Consider the following 8,971-nt stretch of genomic DNA (forward strand, 5'->3'; position numbering starts at 1 on the left):
TACAGGTTGTTCTTGTGGACAATCATTGGTATCAACCATTTCTGATTGTCAGGTTGCTGTATTTTGTGAGTTGTTTGTTTCCAAAGACAGCAACTGTACCAGTTGATGTCACACACTGCAGAACATGGTTTTACATTGTTTATAGGAAATAGCTTATGTTAAAAAATATTTTTGAAAGCCTTTTTTCTTTGCCAATGAAGCTGAGAGAATTTAGTTAATGTGACTGTGAAGAGAGGTCTGAGTATTTGTCCTATTGCTCAGCAGCAGGTCTGTTTAGCAGCACTCTTGAAATGATGTAGAGTAACATACTTCAATATTTATTAGCAGTTACCAAAATATCACTCATTGTGTCATTAAAATAATATATGCACTATAAAACACAATATATTTCAATATCTATAAAGTTTTAAATAATGAAACTAAGTTTGAGTCTACTAAGGATGAAGATTAAAATAATTAAAATAGAAATTCTGCGGTTGTACATTCATTCACACAAACAGATGTAATATATCTTCATCAGATAGAGGATGCAGCAGTACAATATGAGAGAGAGAGGCCTACTCCTTCTTAGTGGGGACTACAACTCCCGACAACATTATTTTAAATGAATTTTACCCATTTGCACTGCAATACACAGAAACCCAGAACACAGTTAAAATATTTCAAGAAAGCATAACTAGGAATTCATATATGTTAATCCTGCGATGTAGTACAGAATGTCTTACCATACACAACTCTCTCCAAACCCAAGAGACTGGGCCCAGGATTGCAAAACTTTTAATCTAGATCAGAATTATCTAGATTTTGAAATCCCTTTTTTCCCAGATCAAATTTATCTTGTAGGATCTTGTCCCGGTTTTTAAAAGAATTTTCAGATAGGAGCATTCTGATCCAGACACCACATGGTCAGGATTACAGAATCTAGATTTGAATCTAGTCTTTGGATAGGCCTCTATCTGCTGTTCAGAATAATGCAACATTTCATTAAGACAAACAGACATGAGTGAACATGTTGGAAAAAGTGTCACTCAGTCTGCATATTACTCCTATTCACTTATCTGCATTAGTACACAATACATAGGCCAAAGTCAACAAGTCAAACACAAAGCTGTTTTATCAGCACACTGTTTCTATTGATCAAAAGACCCTAGTTAAAATAAAGGTTCAGTAGAGCATCTCTCATTGACCATCCGACTGGTACATTTGGCTGCAGTGCTGCCTGTGGTACCCATTAGGCCATTATTTTAGATTAGATAAGAGAATATATTTCCAAATAACATCCCCAGGCTTTTACACATTTTTAAGGCTTGCAGTTTTCTTCAGCCCACTTTTAGTTTTGTGGGGTTCTAATTGGCCCAGGATGTTAACTCTGCGCTGTACAGATGAATGTAAGATCACTCAGGGGGATTCTCTGGAGATAAGGGTACATTTTGTTGTTAAGAACTTAAAGTTGCATAAAGCAATAGTTTATGTAAAAATCCAGCCGTCTCATCAGCCTCAATCACAAAGTGGGCCTGCAACAGAGAAGAGTGTCCCATCCCCGCTAAGTGAGATGCCATAGATTTGTCTTAATTGCCAAGGCAGCCAATAGCAGCGAGTGAGCATTCTTGTCCAGAGAAAGCTGGACTCACCAACGACAGCTAAACCTCTTCAATCACCCCCACCCCTACCACACATTAAGAAGAAGACATTTAGTTTACTGAAGTCACCTTACATCAGGTGCCATGGCCCAAGAGTCTGCATGTTTCCCGTATAACCGATCACTACAGCAGGTGATTTCACTGCTGTAGTCTCTGCCCTCCATGGCACATGGTTTCCGAGCAATGAAGTCCTTCAAGCTTTTCAACAGTTGCCCCTCGCTGCCACTTGGGCTCGCCAAATTGCAAGTTGCCCAGTACAGCTTCAATGCACTATGATGGAATGAAGCACATTTGCATATAAAATCTTCACAAAATCCGTCTCCCACTGACTGCCTCTAGAGTAGCTCCAGATTTTGTTGATGTCACCCAGGACTCGTCTGAGTCGAGCTGTCTGATAGTTCTCCGGCTTCTGGCTTTGGAGAGTTGCTCACGTTCACAGATTTTGATTTGACTGTACAAGACCAAAGGAATAAAATATATGAATTCTTTAAGCTGAGTGGCATTCCCATTGAGGAAATTTAATTTTGCTTACAAAATGATAATCAAAGACAAAAACAACTGGGGAAACCATTATCTGTTTCCAACACATGAAAGCAAGTCAAACAGCTGTCCCTATGTTCTTCTAAACAAGGCGTATTTAAAGCTCAGATCAGGCTTTCACAAAAAACAAGTGCATTCAATCAGTAGTTGGTATGAAAGTGATCACTCAAGAGATACTTGTATAACTGATTAGCAAAGTTCCGATATTGTTGTAACATAGAATCTCCACATTAATTGACTGTCTTTTGTAGTTTTTGACCAGCCACAAGAAAGATGTGGAGCTCATGTGTTCTCCATGTGAACGCCCCAATTGAAATGCTGTTGCTGAGGATGGATGCATGGATGTGGGCCTATCTTCGTCTTCGTCTCTCGTCTCCCAGTCGTGATCTACTGAAGAGATTCCCTCCACTTCCACGGCTTCTATCTTCTCTTGGTTCCCCCGAAACCTGCCAACAGAAACACCAGCACTGCTTCCACTGAGGCTTTAAAAAAAACTATTTCATGACAGTGATTATTGGATAATTCGAATATGTAACCTAACCTGCAATATCATGTATTTGGCAGCTGGTAGGGTTCAACCAATATGGATTTTGAAAGCTGATACTGCTATTTTTTAACTGAAGCTGCCAATAGCTGGTACTTTGTGCCAATATGCAACACCCTTAAATTTGACCATTTTCATGCTAATTTATAGTATGTATTTATAAGTATTCAGTGTTTCCCCCAGAATTTAATTCTAACTCTCCACTGAAACCCAGGACAGTAATAATAATAAATATATTCATACAAAATGTCTCAATGGAATCAATTCAGGCTAAGGGCTTCCCATAGAGAACCAGTGTATTGCCAATTCTACAATAAATATATAATGAATCAACCTGCATCACACCCATCATATCAGGTGGACAAAACTGACTGGACCAAATCTGATTTTTAATAAAAGAGAAATATATATCGGCAAATCGATATATTGGCCTAACCCGAGCAGGTAGTTAACTCAACTCTCTGTATACGATAACCATTCATTTCTTGTACCTGATGCCGTGCGTGTGCCAGTGCTGAAGGTGGGGTCTCTAGCAGGAGGGGGTCTACTGTCAGAGTGATGGGTGTAGTTATAGCTGTGGGGCTGAGTCCTGCAAAACAAACACACAACACAGGATCTACATGACATGGGAATGCTCATTGTAATCGCCAAAGGATTTAATTTTCAGGGATGAAAAGACATCAGGGGTTAAAAAAACCCACTGCATTATAGTTGAGGAAAATGATTTACCCTGACACATGTTTTTTCTCTCTTTTACTCAGTCATTGCTCTCTGTCCACCCATCCAGCCACTAACCTCTGCCGACCGAAGAGATATCCCAGCACCCCTCCTGTCCCCATGCCCGTCCAGAAGCCGCCTCCTGTTCCCCGTGCGGCACGGCCTCCTGGGTACTGTTGTCCATAGCTGTTGTTGCTGCGGAAGCCGTAGCCTGGGTTGGCACCAGGATAGCCTGGGTTGGCACCAGGATAGCCCGGGTTGGCACCAGGATAGTCTGAACAGGAACCAAGAGTGGATGCAAGATTTTAAAATGTGCATTTTAGGCGAATCTGCCTAAGAGGGCCAATAACAGAGCTTGTGAATTGTTGCATTACATTGTTATATTGTTACATTGTTGATTTGAATACATTTATTGCTGGCCTGGTAGTTAAATGGATGGATATAGATTGTGAGAGCTTTCGTTTTTTGGTGGCAGTGGTTGTGTGGAATCTGACCTCAGCCTAACAGGTCTGACTGGTCTAAGGATGGGTCATAATAACAGAATATTCAAATATTTGTTCATGGGGATCAACGTCAACTTTTGGAATCTGGCCATTAACATTTGTCTTTGCAACAGCTGTAGACCAGCAAGTAGAGACCTTCTGGTACCATTTAAAAAAAAAAAACATCCACCTCTCTCTGGCATTGTTTTGTACTCATTCTCCACTAGCAGCTCTGTCTTTATCAAAGCTACACCAAAGCCCAGTGTGGGCAAACTTGAAGGAAGTAAAGGCTAAGCTTGTTTGGTGGAAGGTAGCATAACTCCACCCCAACAAAAAGCATCCAGTTATTTCTACAAGCGAGGAAGATGGACCAAGCTCTATATCAATCTGCATTTCCTACCCGTAAAGTCAGGTTTGAATCCGGGGGGCGGGGGTCCTGCAGTGTGGCCACGGTGATCGTCTCCGGGGTAACCACCCTGGTTGCCCTCCTGCCCCCACTGGGCGGTGTTACCGCTGAGGAACAGCTTGTACACGCCGTAGGCTAACAGCAGTAGCACAGCCACCACCAGCAGGCTTCCTGAATCCTCGCTAGTGGACGGGTGTGAGCTCTGATGATTTTGTTGGTTACTGTGATGATGATGCTTGTTGCCGGAGAAACCGCTGAAGAAACTAGAGGCGAAATCCCCGAAACCTAAGAGAAACAGGCAGAGAAAGAGTTTCAAAATACATGTTAATATTTTACTGATTCATTTTAGCCCCTAATGAGTTGGGGTGCAGCCTGACATCTTCAGGCAGGGCCGTCATCACCGTCCCAAGGCCTAGGACAGAATAGCAAGATGTTAAAGGGTAACTTCGGTATTTTTCAACCTGGACCCTATTTTCTCATCTTTTTGTGTCTAAGTGACTAAAGGGGACAACAATTTTTGAAACTGGTTCAGTATTGAGCGAGATCGCATCAGCCAGCCTGTGAACCGTCAATGTACGTCCACTAAAAGTGCTTGTTTTTGCCACTGACAGGCTCAGATTGTTATTGTAAGTGTCTGACAACATTATGGAAAGGACCCTACAGAGAAATGAAACGTTTTCTTTACCTTTCGCTTGATCCGGTCTGTGTGTAACTTCCTGCAACAACTCAACTCTCGCGAGACTTGAGCGAGACTTGGTTACACACAGACCGGATCAAGCGAAAGGTAAAGAAAAACGTTTCATTTCTCTGTAGGGTCCTTTCCATAATGTTGTCAGACACTTATAATAACAATCTGAGCCTGTCAGTGGCAAAAACAAGCACTTTAGTGGACGTACATTGACGGTGCGATTTGCCCCATAGGATTACATTGCAGCCCGTTTCGCGGCTGCCGGCTGAAGCGATCTCACTCAATACTGGACCAGTTTCAAAAATTGTTGTCCCCTTTAGTCACTTAGACAAAAAAAGATGGGAAAATAGGGTCCAGGTTGAAAAATACCGAAGTTACCCTTTAACATCTTGCTATTCTCTTGCGTCAGAAGGTGAGGAGGGTAGCTTAGTGGATGTTGGCCACTTGGATAATCCTCCCATTGGTTCTAGCCATTTTTGGCCAGCTCCCTCCCCTTCCACTCTGTGCGTTACCTCTTTCAAAAATAGTGTCCGGGTGAAATGATGCTTCTAAAATAGTGTCGGGGTGAAATGATATGGGCTCAGCGCCGCTCACGGCAATAGTGACTGGTTACTTGATAATTAAACAACCCCAGCTAGGTTTTTTCGCACTATGTGAGCTCAAAAATGGGTGCTGCAGTCTTCCACTTTGGAGACCCGCACTTGGTTGCTAAAACCATTGGTCTACTGTTCCTAGTCCTGAGTTGACAGCTTTCTGAGGCCTTCACTGTGAGTTCAGACAGAGAGTCCAGTATCAATCTAGGACTTTTCAGTGCAGTATGGTTTTAATAGGGTAAAAACTTGGTAAGAGCATCATGAGTTTGATTTCTATAATCAGTTTCAACTTCACTAAATTCAATCATTCCATACAAATTCAGAAAACAGAATTTAAATTCAGTCGTCTGCTGGAACAAAACTCATCACTTTCAATCTAAGTCATTTACACAAACACAAGATCTCAAGTCAAGACTTTAGAAACCTTTTCAAGTCATCAAAGTACAAGTCAAAGTCAAGTCCCAAGTCACCAGAACCCAAGTCAAGTCAAGCCTCGTCTCAAGTCTTCTCTTCATGCATCAAGTCAAGTCTCAAGTCTTCTCTTCATGCATCAATATAAGTCTCAAGCAATTAAAACTGTGAGTCGAGTCTGACTGAGTCCAAGTCATGTAACTCACCCAAATGATGTAAGGCAATACCAAAGCAGCAAAAAAATACATGATTTGCTGTTCAAAACTTTGTAGCCACACCACTGCATGACTCTTGTGCAGCCTACAATCAGTCAGAATAAAGCTTATCAACCAAGTTACTTGCAGTGTGAAGGCGTGGTCAGGGTCTGTTTGAGCTCCATATATGAGAGCCTACATCTGCTTCTGCAAATCCCATCTATTCATCCTCCTACCTCCGAATCCCTTGGATCCATAGTGTGAACCCCCGGCCCCTTGCGTCCTCTTCCGCCCCTCTTCGGTCAGTTCCAGTGTATACTCCAGCCCACAAGAGCCCTTCAGTACGTAGGCATCGTCAGGGTGGCTGTAGCCCTCGCAGCTCACTTCGATACGGCCGAAACGGTACGCGTTGTCCATGTCTGTCTTACATTCCCACTGTGGAGGGGGAGGATGCAGAGTGAGGAGAGAGACAGACAGCGCCTGCTTCACCCAAAGCTTTATTCTAACATTCAAACACTGCAAGGATGAAGGGTCAAAACACTGTTACTACTTTTGTCTATTAGAGGTGCACTGATAGCGTTTCCAAAACAGAGTACTTTATTAAGTAGATCATCCGATACAGGTGCCGATCGAGTACTGCTCAATTTACTGCGTCAATTTTATTGCACCAAGGCACATCATCAAAGTATCGATACCAAGACATCTTCCTTTGCCAATCCAGGTACGAGTACTCAGCACTTGTCCCGATACTACCGATACTCATCTACCTGTCCCTCAATCCCTCCCTCCTCACCTGTGCATCCGCTCCATCCCAGCCTTTGTTCTGACACTGGACCACCTCTGGGACGAAGGCCCCGCAGCCCGCCGAGCCTCCAACACACTGAAGCTGAAGCACCGGGCTGGAGCGTCTGGCCGTGGTGTATCGACCCCTGTACAGCGTCAACACCTGGACGTCCCGAAGCAGCACGCTGCCTGGAGCGGGGAGGGGACAAAGAGACGGGTGTCCATCAAGCCACTTTCTGGACATCATCACATATAGGAGGAGCCTGTCTGGCACTTTTTTGCTCACTAGCCAATGAGGCTAGCGGATTTGAGAGTAACCAGCCGCTTAGTAGCCAACACGTTTTTTTTTTCTATAGTCAAATTTAATCAAAGGCTTCCAGAGAAGGTAACTACATGCATTTCATCATCTTTATTGGTAATAATAATTCTGATTACAGTATAACAATGAGTATAACAATTTTAGTTGAATCAATGTATTTGGTGCATTACTCAACATTGATAAAAGTGTCACAGACACTAATCTTAAAATTTTATCAATGTTGATTCCTTATTAACCAATAATTTTTTTAATTTTTTTTTTTAATGTTCTCTTATCTGTTCCTTTCTTATTTCCTTTATAGTGCCCAAAGAATACAAAGTCTGCAGCTGAATTCATTGAAATTCTGCTACCAATTCCAAATTACAATGAATAACAAATGTTTCATATCATACCGTTTTATTTATGTTACTCACAATAACCCTGACTCCGAAACCGTACACACAAACACATCACAGAACTTAGTCTATGATTACAGCATGGGAAAATTAGCTAACAAGGTGAAAAAGTCATTTTTATTTCATTGTGACTTTAAAGTAGGCGAGTGAATGATTGCGTACATATTGTCAGGTGTGTGAAATTTTTTAAATTAGCATGGTTTTGACGTCAGTTTGATTTCCGTTTGGGATAAACGTCTACGAGCAGACTGTGCTTGGGTCAAAAAAACAACTACAAAACCCTGCACAGTCTCGCGACAGGGCTAGTGAACCAATGATAAAAGTTGACTTTTTTTTGCTGCTTGGTGTATTAGATGTATGCCGAATTGTAGAGTAGATCCTACAAAGTCAGACAAAAGTCGTGAGTCAACTTTTATGATTTAACTAACGTTACATTTGCGAATATTAAATTGACAGATTTTTGAATATAGTTTGGTGTGACGGTGCGACACTGGCGGCTAACTACCGTCTTGCAGTCGTTTTCCTCAGAGGTTAGCGCTACTTTTCTGGACAAAGGAAGGTTTGCACTAAAAAAAAATTGTACTTACATGTACTGCAGATTCCTCCCTAAAATTGTCGCTTATTTTCACTTTTGTACTTTATTACTCAAAAAAGTTCGTCAAAAAAGGTTAATTTGAAGGTTACTACCGGAAGTTGTATTGCTTGGATAGTTAAGTTGCCGTAGTAGGGTTGCTTATCAAACACAATCTATACAGAACAACAAAACATAGCAGAAACAACAATAGTCTGGCAAGTACTAACGTTACAACAACGGAAACAAACCAACCTTCATTCCAACTCTCGACGTGTTCCACCAACAGAAACGACAGCATAAGCAAAATAAACCGTTTCATTTTCCTGCTGTGTATTCCCACAAGCTCTCCAAATATTGCTGTATCTCTGCTAACGTTTGGTCATCCGAAATACTCCGAAAGTCCACTGGAAATGTCTCCTATATCAGACCTGGCTGATGAAACGAAAATACAGCCATAATTTCCGGGTTTGCGTCATCTGTTGTTGTAGTCGTCAGCCAATTGCGAACGAGCACGACAACTGTTTCAAGTTGGAATTTATTTATTAATTTATTTCATTTTATTGAATCAGGTTAGTCTGAGTGTACCAAGTCAGAACACAGTCATTCACATAAAAGAAAGGGCAAGGTAAAACAATGTATAAAATCAAAATACAATCAAATTAACATAAAAGAGAGAACAAAAAAA

General features: G+C 41.6%; 1 protein-coding gene across 1 annotated transcript; it reads right to left on the minus strand.

The window, feature by feature from the left end:
* Positions 1-296: 296 nt before the first annotated feature.
* saraf (store-operated calcium entry-associated regulatory factor) lies at positions 297-8,741 on the minus strand. Its single transcript, XM_071919816.2, has 7 exons — positions 8,539-8,741; positions 7,009-7,187; positions 6,452-6,650; positions 4,324-4,614; positions 3,520-3,715; positions 3,216-3,313; positions 297-2,626 (listed from the first exon to the last, which is right to left on the minus strand). Exons 1-7 carry the CDS (start codon positions 8,603-8,605, stop codon positions 2,601-2,603), a joined length of 1,056 nt encoding a protein of 351 aa, XP_071775917.1. The 5' UTR covers positions 8,606-8,741; the 3' UTR covers positions 297-2,600.
* Positions 8,742-8,971: the final 230 nt, after the last annotated feature.

This window comes from Centroberyx gerrardi, chromosome 3 (assembly GCF_048128805.1).
Source record: "Centroberyx gerrardi isolate f3 chromosome 3, fCenGer3.hap1.cur.20231027, whole genome shotgun sequence".
Taxonomy (NCBI): Eukaryota; Metazoa; Chordata; class Actinopteri; order Beryciformes; family Berycidae; genus Centroberyx; species Centroberyx gerrardi.